The following is a 17,216-nucleotide window of genomic DNA, read 5'->3' on the forward strand; positions in this document are numbered from 1 at the left end:
TTCTATGATCAGTTCAAAATAGGCAAATAAAGGAGTCCTCAGCCCCGATAATACAACTGTGGATAATGGCATCGAGTACATTTCTCCCAGCTGGACATCACCCTGTAGATGATAAGCAGGCACTGCTCTGTACCAGGCAGACCTAGTGCTGACATTTCACATGAGCAGGAGATTGACCCCATGGACATGTTGTCTAGGATACATCATTTTTTAATGCATTTTCATGTTATTCAGCTTCTCTTTAGGCAACTGAGTCTTCAGAAAGGTCTGGTTCCTGTGCCTGTGAGGTCTCAGTGGCAGCTCTGATGTGCAGCACCTGCCTAGCATTGGGCTCAGGGTTAGCTGAAGGAGGAATTGTGGCTAGTGGGGAGAGAAGAGCCCTTGGAGTTACTGCTGACCTCCTTAAGGTAATCTACCATCCTTCCAGTTCAGTGCCGAGATCACCATTTCAGGTCCTGAATACAACACAATTAAAGAACAGTATATTCTCCCAGGGCAGTTGGGGGTCAGTGCTAAAGGTTTGGAGGGCTACAACTTTAATCCCAACCTTGAGTTTGTACACTGGTCCATGGCTGGTTCATACCATGACATTGTTGACCTCGTTTCCTGGATACAAGCACAGAAACACTGCTGTATCCAAGCATTTTTAGGTAATTATTTTCCCTGAATGTGGAAATTGGAAGGCCTCTTTTGTCTGGTGTATTACTTCATGACCACCACAGGGATCTGCAACCAGGTGCAGGGGGAAAGGGAGACTGCTTCCTCCTGTCTGTGGTTTTACGCAGCATCTGCCTGTGAAAGCAAGAAGCAAACAAAATGACCCCCACTTTATCTGCTTGCATAAGTCATTTTGCCTGAAGCCTGAGCACTGTGGGATGGTTAATGTAAAACTTGCTCATGCATCAAATAGCAGTAATTTACCTTTAGTTTCTGCTTTTTTATTATTTTTAATTATTTTTAAAAATGCTCCTTAATTAAAAACTCACAGATATGAAGCTTGGAAGAAATGTGGCCAGGACATTCTTGGATTACTACAGGCTGAACTCATTGGTGGAGAGACCACTAGCAGCTACTCCTAAAACTCGGTAGGTCAGAAAGCAATTTCTCTTGCTTTAGCAGGGCTGCTTTTTTAATACTTTTCATGACTAAACTTCAGTGCTACTGCATTATGGCTTTATAATAAGCGTGCTAGTCTAACTGTGCTTATTTTATTGAAATTCCATTCGGAAATAAAGCATTTATGATCAGGGAAGATATCTGGTTTATGTCTGAAAAAATAATTCAGAGGATTTTGGAGATATCGATATCTTTCCTGAATTCTGTCTGCTGTACACCAATCTCACACCAGTATCTTTAATGGACTTACCCTTCTTTTATCTCCTGAGAGTGAGAGGAGAATCAGACCCACTTTATTTTGAAAAGTTTTAATTCTGGAAGTGAAAACTTTTTCAGTGATTCAGGAAATTACTGGCAAGCCTGTGCTAAAGGCAGGGTTCTCCATCTCCCTTTGGACCTGCCACAGTGCTGGCAGCCAGATGACAGGTTCCTTCTGCCAGTCCAACTGGGACCCTTTACCTGGGGATCCCCTCTCACCATAAGTCCTTAATCCAGCTTTACAACGAGTTCAGTAGATATTTGTCCAAAAGGAAGTATTTTTGCACATGAAGTAAGGCACCGGTGGGCACACGCAGAGGTGTGAAAGAAGGTTTGAAATGGCCAAGCTTGAATCCCTGCAGTGCTACTAGCCATCTGCCTGGTGTTGGCCAGCTGGTGTCCTTTCAGTGTCTCTTAGTTTGCGTAAGGAGCAGGAGAGATACCACTGAACTGTTTGTTGAGAGCTGTCACTCCTTGAACAGGCAAATAATGTGAAGAGGGGAGCAAAGCAGGCACCAGAGCTCCTGTTTCATGGGAAACAGCATATTCAGAATTTTCCTCTGTTCTGAGAAAACGGCAATAATGCTTCCAAACTTAAGATTTCCAATTAAATGCATTTTGGCCAATTGGAATGTTCCATTTGGGTTTCAACTCTTAACAGCGCAATGAAATGTAATTTATATTTTGCAGTGGAAAAGCCAATTCCAAATTGGCAAGGGAGGCAGCTGAGCCTTGAAATTCACTCCCTTCTTCTCCCCACTTTTTTCTGCCCTTAGAAAGGTACCTGTGGGAACAGTTGCTTGTTTGCAAAGTAACACTTTCTAGTGATGCATAAGATGGATGTTACAAACATCAGCCCAGACCATACAGCAGCTGATGGAGTCCCTTCTGCAGCCTTTAAAAATTCTCTCAATGCAGCCATTCTGGCAGTTCCTTATATATGTGGTCACAGCCATCCTGACTGCATGAGGCATTTAAATGCTTTGCTTTGAGTCCATCTCCTTTTCTGTGTTCGCGATCTTGACACAACAGTTTAGGCTGGCTCAAGGAGGATTGTCAGCGCTGCAGTTCTGAATGCTCTTATCTGCAGAGACCTGCAGGGTTAGCAGAGAAAAGCATCCAGCAACTTCCTCTCCTCTGGAAAATGAATGTATCATTTCTCTCAGATTCCCAGGGGCCACAGCCTCCAAGGCTAAAAACCCACAACTATTACTGAACCTAATTACCACCTGACAGTAAAGTGCTTTTCCGTAGCATCATTCAGTTACCTCATCAAAAGGAATGTTTATTTGCTTTCTTCATTTTAAATTAAAGAACTACTGACAGTGGTAACTGAAGCATTTTAATCTCATCAAATATCCATGTCCATCTCTATAGAGACAGCCACACCAGCAGGGAAAGATACACATCTATAATAGGGTTGCACAGAGCAAATTTTTCTTGTTCCCCCACCAGAGCCTAATGGGGTGAGGGATCTTTTTTTGGGGGGAGTGCTACCTCGCAGTGAAATCCTAAATACAGTAAATGTTCAGCCTAAAGCCAACAGATGTTTAAGGAACAGATTTTTAAAGATTCATGTTGTTATTTTCCTGATAACTTTCAAATACTGGCTTTTCCCTGTAAGTAGACAAATGCCTTCTATTTGTATCCTGGGCTTTGTCACCTGACATTTGATCAGAGCCTGTATATATATAAAATGTACATCAATGAAATGAAATTGTTCTTTGAAGCTGTCACGTTAACTGCAAACCTCTCCAAAACAAAATCTTACAGACTGCTGGGAAACAGAAGGGTGATGGCTGTGGCTTTAAATATGCCTTGGCTAGGCAGTGGCACTAGGAAAGCGCTGGAATATGTAAAATTATACTAAATATCTGTGTAATCAGGACTAATTATATGGCATGGTTATTAGCTTGAAACAGGACATGTTGTGCCCACAGTTTATGAAAATATATTAAAACATTACCAGATTCCACATACTCATTGAAAGAAAGCTGCAGAGTTAATAAACGTGTAAGGGACAACTAATTGGCTGCTTTGTCCCAGCCTACTACAGGCAGAACAATTCCTGTTTGAGGGAATTAGTGCAGCCAAAATGTGTTATATGATAGCCCTAGAAATAGCAACAACCTGCAGCACTTCCAGAGCTCATCTGACTGAAAGGTCTTAAAGAAGGAAATGTTTATGTTGGTATCACCATGTTGCAGAGAAGGAAATTGAGGCACAGAAAGGGAGAGATGGTCCTGCAAGTCAGAAATATGGCTGGTACCCAAATTCAGGCACCTTTCAAGAGTTTAGTCCACACAGTCAGGATGTCTGGCAACAGCCATCCCAGAGTATAGGCAGTGCGGGCAGTTCAGTGGGAACTGAATTAGGATCATCTGGAGCAAGAGGCAAGAACTGATGCAACAGCTCTGGCTACAGAACCAAGATTGAGGCTGGAGCTAGGGTACCCTCTGCTATCCCATATACTTGTGCAGCTTATTTCAAGAGCTAAAGAGGAATAGTTATAGCTGTATAAGGTGCCTATGTGCCTGTAAGTGAATCCAACTTGTTGGCTGGATCTGTGGTTAAATTCTACCTGCCCTTGTCTACAGAAGCCCCTGGGAGATGTATCTACCTGTGGATGGGGTCTTTGGTTCCTTGCTACGGAACTATGCCCACCACCCTCCCAGGAGTCAGGCTCGACCAACCTCCCAAGAGGCCACCAAGAAAGTGAGTTTGGAGTCCTCAAGTATTTGCTGAGCCTGCCAGTGGGGAGGCAGTAGGGGTGCTGTGTTTTGTCCCTGAGTGGTTGGTTGCTAGAAATTAATGTTGAACCCATCGTTGTGGTGGTGGTCTCTGAAGGGTTGGGGTGAGCTTCAGTGCTAACTCTGCACTGGGCAATCCTGTTCCCTCCCAACATGTCCTCACCAGAGAGAGGAGGAGTGCACAGCTGCAGGCCATAGACACCAAGCTTAGAAGCTTCTGCTCCCTCTGTAACCAAAGGAACCTCTGGGCAAACCTCAAATGCTCAAGTAGCTCAGATCCCTGAATAGACCTCTGGACCATGCACTGACTCTGTACAGAGGCCAGACATGAAAATTAAATGCTTTAAGGGTTTTTTTTTAGCACTGTCTTTACTTCATAAATAGTTCTTTCTTTATACCCTCCCTGTCCAGTATGGTTTTTCTCCTGTGCACCCTCCCTCCCACCACAGCTCATCCAGTCCCTCCAAGAATTCTTCAGGCCCTTGCCTCTGGCTGAACTTCCTCCAACCTTCCCCCAGTTCCCCTGGGAGCCCAGCCCAGTGGCCGTGCAGCATTTCCTGCAGCCTGCAAGGGAAGGTCAGGACTTGTTTCAAACAGTAACCCCAATGTGTCCTGCAGTCCTCATCGTGGGAAGACCCTGTGATCCCAAACACACACCCAGTTCACAAAAAGTCATCAGCATGCTAAGCAATTATTTTCCTGAAGGTGATGTGTCTGCAGTGAGATAGGAAAGCATCAGTGACTCAGCTGGCAAGGGCAGGAAGGTTAGACTATTTTCCTATGGGAGCTAATGAATTAAAAGCCTTGCTGAAAATGCTGGACGTTTTCTGGACTGACAAGCCAGTAGGCCTATGAATTTCTAACAGAGTAAAAGAGACCTCTGTGCTGCCCACAGAAGCTGCTGGAGAAGAGAGTTCTGCCACTTAAACGTGCTTTAGAGTGGCTCAGGAAAGTCCATCCTGGACACAAAGATGTCTCTCTACAGGTTGGGTTAAGTGGGCACAGAGCAGGAGAGTGCAGTGCAGAAAGGGACTGTCGGGTGGCAATGAAGGTTCATGTCCTTCCTCTCCTCTTGTTACTGTCCTTTTTAAGCTGCTCAGTGACCAGCAAATGCTGCTTCCATTGCACTCACTGGAAAGTATTTGAGTGGGGCTCCCTCTGATGCTGCTGGTGGCACAGGGAGCTCTTCCTCTGACTGAGCCTCTGTCCTGCGCTCAGCTCTTTCTCCTTTGCCAGAGTAAAGGTTAAGATTGCTTGGGTCAAAAATGAGAAATGTCCTCCACTGAAATCTTTGGTAAAAGGTGAAAATTTTGTAAGAGAAAGCAGAGTACAGTTGTTGTAGAGAATAGTTGAAGTAGGAAAATAGAATTTTTACTAAAAAACTCACAATTGCCAGTCGCCTTAAGTCTAGCCCTTTGCCCATATCAGTGTTGCTCTGTTGTTTCACTCTGGCTCACTGACTGCACAGCAGAGCCCTGCTCCAGCACAGCGTCACCAGAGGAGCTGTTGCCTCTTTAAACCACTGACATTTTTTCGCTGAGAGCCGCCAGTTCCACGTTTCTCATTTTCTGGGCACACTGAAGTTCAAACTGTAGAAGTGCTGAGCACTTACAGGTCTGGCTGAGGTTAGGAGAGCTGGGCTTTGAACAGACACAATGTGGGTACCCTGAAAAATCCCACCTTCTGCAACTCATGTCCACACCACATTTTCCTGTAGGTAAAACCCAGGCTCTCTGCCCATGGGAGTGCTGGAAAAGAAACTCCTTCTTGTGTGGGAAACTCACAGTTACTGTACTGATACATGAGAGAAAAGTCCAGGAGAAGATGAATAATTCTGTCTAAGAGCAGGGATTTGATGGCATGCAGCAAATAATGCCTGGGGCCACACACTGAACAAAAAAAGGACAGAACAAAATATTGACTGGCCCTTCATTAATTGTTGTCTGTCCATCGTGCCCTGAATGAAGCAGCAGTCTTGTTGAAGAAAAAGTAAGGCTGTGATGAGGTAATTAAAGACCACATCAGAAGGCATATCTGCCAGGAGGTTGAATTAAAATTGCTCTGACAGCTTTTATTCTGGCAATTCCTCCTTTTGCTGCTTGACTTTGCAGCCTTAATGATGATGTATTGAGTTCACAGCTGTGTATCCAACAGGCTGGATAGCCCCATAGGAGTGTCCCGTCATCCTCAGAGGCAATGGGCACCGTCATCTGCATCACGTTGGGTGGAGCCAGGGAATGTGTTCCAGTGCTTGGGCACAGTCTGATCTGAGGCACTTCTGCCAGGACAAATCGCCTTTCAAATTTTGAGCCCCATCTGGACACTACAGAGCTGTATCCAGATGTTGTGTGGTTTTACGGGCTCAGACTGACACCACCCCAGGGATTCGCTGCTTTCTGGCACATGCTGTGTGTGGGTCCTGCCCCACCGGGTCTGGGATGATCTTCCCAGTCCACCTCTTCCTGTGTTTCAGAAAAACTCCTCTCTACACTTTTAAGCTCTGTCTTCAGGATTTTTGAGGTTTCACCTACATCTGGTAGTGCTTTCTTTGACCTGGCCATTACTGACATGAGAGCTGGGAGTGAAGTGAGCTGGAAGTGAAGCCACCTGTCTGCTTTACATAGATGGCTGCTTCTTGTCATTCTCTAGGGGCTCTCTTTGCTGCCAGCCCTAGCTCACTTCTCCCAAACTTAAATCACTGTCTTGTCATCTTTTCCCCCACCATTTTCAGTGGCTAAGAGGAGAGTAGAGTCTAATAAACAGAAAAAGTGTTCTAGACCAACTTTGATCTCAGTGCAACAGAGATCTGAAATACTGCACAGCTTCCAGGGCACAGCAGCATTGCAATGCTATGAAAGTGAGACAAAGGGCAACTTTTCTTTTTTTCTCATGACTTCTCTCACATGGAAGGAGATGTTGCTGGCCATCTTTGAGCCATTCATTCCTTGGGCTCTGGTGACAGGGCATAGGCATTATGTGCTAGTATAGGAAAATTCAGCCTAGTTAGCAAACTGCTTTGAATGGAATATCTGTGTGGGCCAAATAAACCACACATTCTCCAACTCATGGGCAAGGTGGCAGCTCTGATTTCAGCTGTACATTTCAGCCATGCTGAGAGGCTACCACTGCTATTAGGAGTAAATTCAGAGTCTCCATATTTTTTTAAAATTTTTTTTGTTATTGCAGAATAAAACTGACTTGGGTCTTCAAGGAGAAGTTCCCCAAAGCAATCCTGAAGACATTCGCTTTGCCCACAGAGGATACACACAGGCTTTTCTCCTCCCCAGGCTACTTGTAACATCAGTGGCTCACCCTGCTACACTCCTCAGGGGGTGAAGGGACTCCCAGAAAGTCCCAAGGCACCAAAATGGTGTCAGTATCATAAATGCTGCTGTCAATGACTCTTGAATTGTGCAGACACAACAAAGTAAATGGTTTGTTCCCCTTCCTCTAGTGCTGCTCTGGAGGAAGGTCAGCAAAACCACTTACAATTTGTAACAGAGAAAGGAGGAATTGAAATGAGGGCAGAAAAAAAAACGTCAGATGCAAAACTCTCCATCCCCATCCTGGCTCCCTGGCAGCCTACTTCAGGGATTTCACCAGGACCTGGTCCATGGGCGCCCTATAAGCTGTGTTGGTTTTGTAGGGACAAGTGGGAACAGACTGTATTTAAAAGTATTCCTTATGTTACTGGCAGGGCTGCACTGGTGCGCAATCCTATCAGCTTGCACAGAAACGCCACCTTGCAGCCAGAGCCTGCAGACCGTCTCACACGGCTCCCTGTGTGTTCAAACAGTGCAAAGCCCCTATGAGTATCTAAAAAACACCTTGCTTTATCCTCCCACATTGGCTGGTGCTCCTTTAAAAGGAAAATTGTAAAAAAAGAAAACCTGCTGAGGAGTCAAACAGCTTCAATATGATTTCCAGGGCTGTAAATTGTATTAGTAATGGGAGCACTACTATGGTTTAAAGGCAAATTATATGTCTTGCCTCAAAAATTAATTTTTGTTTTTACCCCTTTCTCCATTGGTAATTATAATCTGTCAGCTCACTCCCACACACGTCTGCATGTTTTATGCAACTCTTGATACGTGTAGCTGTCGTTAAAGAAAACCTTTCAGGTTTTAAATGGTGACACATTTGCGTGGGTTCAATGAAAAGGATCCATTTTCAGAGTTTGGGGAGATTTGCAGTGCTTGGCCAGCTACCAGCAGAGAGCTCACCAAAATACCACATTAGAACAATTACCTTGTCAAGCACTTAGGAACCAGAGTGCTGGCTGGAAGGATTTTTACCCTGGATTTAAGCACGCACACACTAAAGCACACGCAAACAGCCAAATACTCCTCTGGCTTGGTCCTGCTTTCAGACAGTTCCTGAACAGAGGGTGTGTAAAAATACTTTAGGACCAGCCTGGGGAGCCAGAGTGCCTGATGGGTGGCCCAGCAGGAGAAAACAATCTGCATTACTGTATGAAGTAGATTGGGTCCATGTTAACAATCCCTTTCAAAACGAAGGTGCTGTCAGCTGATTTAATTTAATTTACTCTACCTTAATTTACTTTTGGAAATGAGCTAAATGAATAAATTGAATTATGGCTACTTTAACTCTGAAGGAGCATATCCACATAGGAACTTACTGTGGTTTCACTAATCAGCTTTACATTTACACCCTAAATGTATTTGGATTAGCTCTCACAGGCATCCTCATAGAGATATGCCTGGAGATACCCACCTGCTTTTCTTTTCCTTCCTTGGGCTTGCTGCTCTGAGGAAGCTAGGAAACGGTAAGCAGATTTACAGCATCTGTGCTATTTCATGCCTCACCGCTGTCTGGCCTTTCCCTGTATTTCTAAAGAGCAGGACAGAGCACTCTGCTCTGACAGCAGAGGCAGCTGCTACGTGTAGGGTGGGTTGACATGGATAATGTCTGATATACATAGCACGTTAATTCCAATATCATATTGCTAACTTGAACAAGCTCAAGAGACTGTCATTTTCCGCTACATCTCATCAGGTAAGTGCAGCCTATTATTCTCCTGCTGCTCCTTAAGAAATAGGAGGACAGGAGACAAGACAAAACCTATTCCCATCCTTTCTGCAGCTTCCTGCTCCAGGGTCAGTAAAAATATCCAACAACGGCTGGGTCTGAGCCAAGCGTGTTGCTTGTAATTGTGGCTACTTCTTCTCTTGGGTGATAATGTGGTTCCAGTTATAAGCTAATTATTCCTGCCTCTGTGCACCATCTCCTCGGTGAAGCAGGTGTGCCTTGCTGCAGTGAGCTGGGGAAGGAGGGCAGGAACTGAGGGATGGATGGCAAGTAGCAGGATCCCTTCTGTGGCAGAAGGACAGACATCTGCAAACTCTGCTGGGGAGCAGGCTCTAATATGCCTCCTCTACAAGCAGCATGGACTAGCCCCTGTATTCAGAAAGGTAGGCCACGGGGTACAGACCTGATGAGATTTCCGGATAGTGCTGGGATTCTCCATGTGCCACATTAGTGGGGTTTGTATGGCCTAGAAATCATAATCTGCTATGGTAGGTGGGTTGTCATTTGGCAAGCTGAACTTGTGCTCACTTTCTGGAAATAGGCGCTGATGACCGCTTGGAAAAAAAAAAAAAAGGCCGTGGAAATGGCTGAGGATTTCTGACCTTTGCTCTTACATTTCAAATTTGTTTTTATTGCTTCTAATTGGCCTTGCTTTGGAGCACGCACATTACTTAACTGCCAGGGCACTGGCTGTCATTATCTGCTGGGCCATTTGATTTCTGGGTTTTTTTATGTTTGAAACTTGTCAGATATTTCCAGAAATACTGCGCTCCCCTTGTGGTGTCAAATATGGGCTTGGTTAATTGTGTATCCCTGACAGTGAAGCATTTGAAGTGACCAGGCATTGATTGTTTAGCTGCGATGGACGCAACGGAAATGCGTCCCCTCTGTATGGAGGGGAAAGTGTAAAAATTAGATCAGCAGCCACAGGACAGCAGCCAGATTTCTTGGTTTTGGGGATCAGAGGCTAGCCATTTTCCAGTCTTGATGATTCATTTTTGATCCCACTCACGTGGTTTAGATAATTTCGTTTTGTCCTCTCTTTGCATTTTAAACACAAATTCTCTTCCATTTTGGCCCTCTTTAATACACCTGCTGCAAAGTCACTAATTCAAATCTGTTGCTCCCCACCCCAACTTGCTTTACTGGATGGAAACAAAAGTCAAGAAATGCGTGTGTGAAAGAGCCTAAAATGCCACAGTGGCACAAGCGTGCCTATGGCGGTGGCTTTGTTAAAGCTCAGCTCATCTGAAGCATTAGCCTGGTTCATAAGTCTGCTGATTAATTTTAAGACCTTTAAGGTTTCCTAACAATTAGAAATCCAGATACGGTTGTTTTAGATGTGGCCATGTAGGCTGCATTTGGAGTAGGTGTATATAGGGCTTGTCTTCCTGCAGACAGGTTAAGAGAACTACAGGAAGCAATAGGAATATCCCTGCTTTGCAGAATGTACAGAAGAGCATCGCTGGAAACACCAAGATATTAGACCTCAATGTGAATTATGCATCTGCTGTATTTAGATAGAAGCAATTTTGCTGCTGAAATCAGAGGTTGGCATTTTTTTCCCATGGGGTTCTGTAACTCAAAATTGTGTTGAGATCAAGCATGTAGTGGGTTTTTTTTTAGCTGTAAAGGTGAATGTATTCAGAGTATTCAAGTGGTGATTTTTTGGATGTACAATTAGTAGACTGAGAGATGTGGTATAAATTTGGTATTGTAATTGCTATGCCTCTGAGATTTCAATTTGCAAAACAGTTTGCATGGCTGCAAGATTAACTGTTGTATGTGTGATGAGCATGCAGCAGAGCTGTGATTTGATCATGACTGTCTGCCAATTGACTGTATGTCACAAGTACCTGATGTGAACAGAGTGGCTGACACTCAACAATGCTTCAGTTCAATGGATGCCAGGGTGGCTGATAAAAAAGGCCAGTGTCTAAAAACAGCACCTGTAAGTGCTGTTGGTTAGACAGGGTTCCTTTTTCTGTGTTACCCAAACCACAAAAACAGGAGCAGGTTTAAGCAGGTTTAATTTTTACCCTCTTTGAATATTTCATATTTTTTCCCTCACTTGCAGAGAGGAGAATGGGAATGATGTTCAGCAGCGCTGCTCTAGTGGACTGGATGATAGGGTGCAGAGAGACCAGTGTCTGTGGGGAAGAGCCGGCCCCAGCCCAGCCGGGAGCTGAGCCCTGCCTGCCCACCCAGCGCTGGCTCTGCCCCTGGGAGTGCACAGGCAGGCTGTCAGCAGCGACACGGGCAGTGCTGATGCAGCCCCAGGGCAGGGGTTGGTTTGACTGGCTGGCCTTCCTATGCTTTGCGTGATTCTCCATTTGGTCCACAGCTGCTGCTGTGTTTGGGTCTCCAGAGTTGTCTAGAAACATGTCAATGTAATTATACACAGAACCAGAGACACCGCTTGTTCGCACTTCAGTGTGCCTTTCAGATCTCCCTCCCAGGGTCCTAATTTATTTATTTTTGTCTCAGTGTTTATCTCTTCAAAATACAACTGTGCCTTAGGTTTGTGAATGAACTGTGGAGATGCAGTAGATGCTGAACTGGTGGCAGCTGTGACAGCAGTGAGAAGGGAGGGCTGGTGGAGGTAAAGCCCTCTAAGGCCTGTGCCCCATCATCCCCTACATTATTTCAATTCTTTGAAAATGTATTTTAAAACCTCTTTCTGCAAATAAAAGCAAAAGGACTGACAAACACACACCTGCATGGTAGGGAAGGCAGGTTTCTCTGTGTCCCTACAGTGGGCAGGTTTAGAGGGGCCCCCTTCCTCAGGGGTGAGTCAGGTTGGAGGGATCAAGATACCTGAGTCTCCATCTCAGCTCTTTTCCTTTCAGTTTTTCCCAAGTCTGCTGCATTGCCTTTAGTAAGTCACTTCATCTTCGGTAGCATGGCTATGTGAACAGATAGGTCCTCCCCTTCCTAGCATTTGTGTCTCAGTGTGAATTGGTACAGCGTGGGTCCCAGCTGCCGTGGCAAATACCGATAACTGATATTAGAGGGAGCAGACTGAGTGCTTAACAAGTAGATCAGGCACAAATAGAGGACCCTCTCCATTTGTGTTCTGCCATGCCAGTGGGGGGTGAATGAACAAAATTGGCAGGGCATGACGGGTACTGGGAGGGGCAGGAGCTGTCTGAGTGGGCACCCTGAAGGCTCATTGGAGCCTCTTGGCTGGTATGAGCAAGGCTGGCAGCATGGTTTGATTTCCTTCCTCGGGATGGGAACAAATAGTCAGGTTTTGCCACTTTTACAAAGAAGAAGCCATCAAAAAGTATATCTGCTTTTACAGCCACAGCACAGCCAGCATGGGAAGGGGAGGTAAGTCACACTCTGCCAAGGTAAGTGGGTGATGCAGCACCATGGTATTGGAGGTTGGTATGCTCAGGGGATGATGATGGCTGCTCAGAGCTGGTGCTGCATGGGGAGAGTGTGGAGGGACCCCACTCTCTGCCAGCAGTCTGCAGACAGCCAAGAGCTGGCTCCTCTGGCTCCTGGTCCCAGCATTTGGCTCAGAGGCACTGTTGCAGTTCCAGTGTGACCTGCCAGTGCTGGTAGAGGTCTGTGAGGTGAAGGTCCCTGCTCCAGGAGGGCGCTGTGCTGGCTGAGTCTCCCTGAGCAAGGAATAGTGCTGCAGGTCCCACATCCCTAGTCATTCAGCCTCTCATCAAAGTGAGGTCTCTGGGTACAACGGTGTGAGTTGTGCCACTTTTTTTCCCAGGCCTGGCTCTGCTCAGCAGCTAGACAGAGCAGTGCTGAGGCTGGTCGCTTGTGCCCACCTTGCTGTGAAACACAAGTGTGTCAGGACCCAGAGGGAGGAGAGGCGGTGAGAGCACTGGGCTGCAAGATTAAGGATTTTAAGTAAGGCCTCTAAGCAAAGAGGCTATGTAAGTAAATAGAAGAGAAATGTTACAGAATATACTGATAATAAAGGATAGAGATTTACTTTTCCTTAAAGTAGCAAACACTGATCTTGCACACCATAAACACACACCCCGCAGCACTCTGTCTGGGAAACAAGTAGTGAGACTTATCAGGAACAAAAGCCTTACAAAGTAGATCTATTCCTCTGGACAAGCTGCAGGATGCTGAGGAGCTGTTTCTGTGATGCTGAGTTGTGATGAGCTCAGTTCTTATCCTGTGAACTCCTGGGGAATCACTGCAAAAGTACTTTGTACTTAGCATAACTCAGCTCCTTTGGAGTTAAACTCCCGGTACTCTGCTGGGACGGTAGCCCGAAGGTATGCTGGAAATGCAACACTCTGAACAATAGTGACAACTGAAGTTTTGTATGACCATTAGATAATTGGAGTTAACAGGCATGGAGAAATAGCAGTATCACATCAGCCTCTTCAAAGGCACCGGTCTAGATGCTGGAAGCACTGGTATCGTGTCGGGCGATGGGTGCTTTCCCACCACACAGCGGGGGCCTGTCACTAAACAGTTTGGCCCCAGCTGTGACCATGCCTGGCAGTGGGGGCAATCCACTGGTGGGTTGACCAGTGAACACAGCTGTCCTGTGAACGGTATATGCCTTAGAAGGAAATAGTCACAGTGATATGAGGGCTGTTAATGAGCGGAAATGAAGCGAAACATTTCAGGCATGTGGGGGCTGCAGTGAGGAGAACACAGGGGTGAGTGCGTTAGCCCAAAGCGAAGCAGTGGGGCCCTCCTCTTGGAGAGCTCAGAGCTAGCACAAAGCCCTTGAAGGCTCCTGGAAGGACTAACCCTGCTCTGGCCAGAGGAGGATGGGACCAGCTGGTCTTTAACCACCTCTAATTTGTCTCAAGCTGCCAAAGCCTTCCTTGCAGATGCACTTCACTGTGAGACTTTACACATGGCTTCTCCTTGGAGCACACCCCACACACAGCTTACCTGCTGCTGAAACACTGCAGCATTTTATAATACCTCTCCTCTCTTTCTCTTCCTTTGGCAGGAAAGAAAAACTTCCACTTTTTAAATGCACTACCCAGCGGAGCCAAGGGAACAGCCATGCTGGTGGCAAGCCAGAGAAGAGGAGGCAGGCGCATCTGAAGGACCAGTCTCTCTCCATGCGATGAGAGGAGAGGAGGCTGCTCTGTGGGGTGAGGCATGTCTGGATCTGGAACTGATTATGTTTCTTTTTTTTCCCAGACAAGTATTTCTAAGATAACAAATAGTCCAAGGAGGAAAAAGGGAGAGGGAAATTAGCTAGAAATTTTACTATTGATCCTTTTTTTTTATTTATAGATGGTAAATCAGTTTCAGGGCTTTTTTTTTTTTTTTGTTCTCATCTTCTGGGAAAAAAAAGAGTCACTCAATAGATTCACAGAAATGATTTGCAGTGGCTGAAAAGCTATTTGTTAAAATGAGAAAGCATCCCCTTCCTCCACCAGCCTCTCTCTCTCTCTTTAAAGGGGTAATCCATACGATGAGCTAACGAGGTGAGAAAGCCTCCCCTTCCTCCACCAGCCTCGCTCTCTCTCTTTAAAGGGGTAATCCATACGATGAGCTAACAAGGGAGTCCTGGCTCCCCTGCTGCACCATGTGATGTATCCCCTTTTAGTGTCAGGCTCAGAAGCTCTTATGCCAATTGCATGTGCTAGCCCTGTTAGCTTGCATTAAGAGAGCCTGATAAATAGCTTCTGGGAGTCAGGCAGGCACTCCTCAGTGTGCCGTTTATCATCTGCTGCATGGTCAGGTTTTTTGCTCTTTTATCAGATCATTTGAGGAAAGGGGTCATATGAGAAATGTTACTGCCAGGCTGCAGGCATGAAACTCACTGCAAGACCTGTCTCACAGGCAGGAACCATGGTCCTCCAGCAAAAACTGGTTGGGGTCTAGAAGAACTGGACTTTCCAACAGATGTACAACTGAGGCAATGTGAGCTAGGGGTAGTGCTGAAAGGGATGAACAATGTTGTGTCACTATGGTAAGAAACCCCAGGTAAAACTTCAACATTTTCACATTACATGAACAGCATATGAAATCTCTGCTTGAAGCCACCATCACTAGGCAGTCCTGTCTCCTGTCCTCTGTGACTAACTGAAACATCTGCCAGCGATGTGGATTTGAAGTGCAAGACAAGTGGTTCTCAAACTGCAGAGTAAAAGAGGGTGACCCTGAGGGGAGTCCAAGTGTCTCCCAGGGGATGGGAAGGGAGGGTGCACTTAGAAGTGCCTGTTGCCGACCCATCAGAAGGCTTGGGAAGCAGCTTCTCTTCACTGTCTTCTGCAAGGAGTTGGGCTGCAATGGTGGCTTGGAGGAGAGAAGGTGCCAAGACTGAGTGCATAGAAAGGGAAAAGGTGAAACAGATGGGGGGGGGGGGGGATGAACAAAGACATGTGAAATAAGACTGAATGAGCTTCTCTTGGTGTGGAGTCCCCTGAGAAGTAGTAGCCCCAGACACTCCATTCTCTAGTAGAAGAACTGGGTTGGTTGCTCCTCTCCTCTTTCCCAGGACGTGAGTGCCATGATCTAGGAACAGAGTCAGAACCAGCTGTGTCCTTGCCCTGGATTTTGTGTGAAAAGAACGCATCCTAGGGATAAATGTAAGAGTATGAGAAAAACTAAGAATTATAGCCTAAACCAGACTTTCCAGGTAACTTAAATTTACTGTCCCTTGTGAAAGTACTGATCCTAGGAAGAACTGGAAGCAGCCTGGGTTGCATTTATGCAGCCAGAAAGCCAGTAGGTCCTCATAGTCATCTGTCTTTGAATACAGTTCCCATGTCTATGTCTCGATGGGTAGAAGGAAGCTCTGTGTGAGGTCCTTGAGCTCCTTTCCATACAAGTAAACACAAAGGAAGCAGGGTCAAGGCTGAGGTCTGCATTCTGTGTCTCAGGACCTCATATGTTCTTCTGGAGCCCCATCACAGCAGACCTCCTGGGAGCAACTGGCACATGCTTTCCATCCAGGTAGCATTACTGCCGCCAGAAAGGGTGAGCATGTACAAGTCAAGACAAAAATTTGGCTTTGCATGCTTCTGAAACAGGACAAGCTACTCAGGGTCTGGCAAAACTTGAGCTGATTGTGTCTGTGCATTAGACACCTGTTAGCCAGGCGTTTGTTAGTTAGTTAGTTTCTCTCTGATAAGGGGAACTTGGCTGAAAACAAGAGAGAGAAATCCCACTGGAAGGAAAATTATTTTAAACACCAAGGAAACCTGATATTGTCAGTCTTTCAAGGTGAGTGGGTTAACTGTGGACATTTTTAGGGGGAATAAAATGCCTTCGTATGATGAATTCCAAGGCATCCAAAAGGCACAGTGCTGGTGCTCTGTCTCCAAAAGCAGAGTAATGAATAGCAGTGACAGTGTGATAATTAAAATGACCTCTTGGAGATATGGATTAGAAGGTACGCAGAGGGGGGATAAGTTCTCCTTTGAATTGATCTAGTGTTAATTTATTACTATCGTTGGGTTTTATAGGGTTTTAGTGGAAGACTTTCAAAGTTGGTTTACTGGGGTGATAATGTTCCTTCTGCATATTCATTGGAAAAACACTTGCAGAATTCCTCATTATTTCTTTTTGAATGGCTCTATATATACATATATATCTATATATATAATGTGAGAGTTTCAGGTATTTGCTTGGCTGCTGAAGAGTCTACTCTAGAAATATGAATAAAGTTATAAAAGCAGCTGTGGAATGAGTGTGTTTCATTTTCATGCCTTCTTCCCCACAGGCCCTCAGAGTCACTCCAAAACCAAGATGTGGGCAAGCGGGTTCTGGGAAGCCCTTGTGCTGCCCTGGTATCGGTTGCCAGAGGCTCCTGCTATCTGACTTGTAAAAGTTGGTCTTTTAAGTTTAGATTAATAACTGGATCTCCCTGGAAATCACTGTCTCCACTTGCTACTTGTCTCCTGCCACCCCTATCTGCCCCACAGCCTGCAATTTCCATGTCTTAGAATAGACCTAATGTAGAACGCCCATCTCTGCCAGAAATGCTTCCTTTCTGCTGAGGTATCCCAAGCGTTTAGTGAGATAGAAAGGACAAATTGGAAACAGTTACACATATGGGAAATGATGACATCCCATTTGTCAACTCCC

At 45.6% G+C, this 17,216-nt stretch overlaps 1 protein-coding gene across 1 annotated transcript in view; it reads left to right on the plus strand.

Moving 5' to 3' along the window:
• The window catches only part of AGBL4 (AGBL carboxypeptidase 4), a 991,536-nt gene extending 974,730 nt beyond the window's left edge, over positions 1–16,806 (plus strand). Inside the window, exons 12-13 of the mRNA XM_075097666.1 lie at positions 989–1,085; positions 14,122–16,806. Coding sequence (XP_074953767.1) covers positions 989–1,085; positions 14,122–14,245 — 221 coding nt within the window. The 3' untranslated portion in view covers positions 14,246–16,806. The remainder of the gene's footprint in view (positions 1–988; positions 1,086–14,121) is intronic.
• Positions 16,807–17,216: the final 410 nt, after the last annotated feature.

The sequence above is a fragment of the Phalacrocorax aristotelis genome, chromosome 6 (genome assembly GCF_949628215.1).
Source record: "Phalacrocorax aristotelis chromosome 6, bGulAri2.1, whole genome shotgun sequence".
NCBI lineage: Eukaryota > Metazoa > Chordata > Aves > Suliformes > Phalacrocoracidae > Phalacrocorax > Phalacrocorax aristotelis.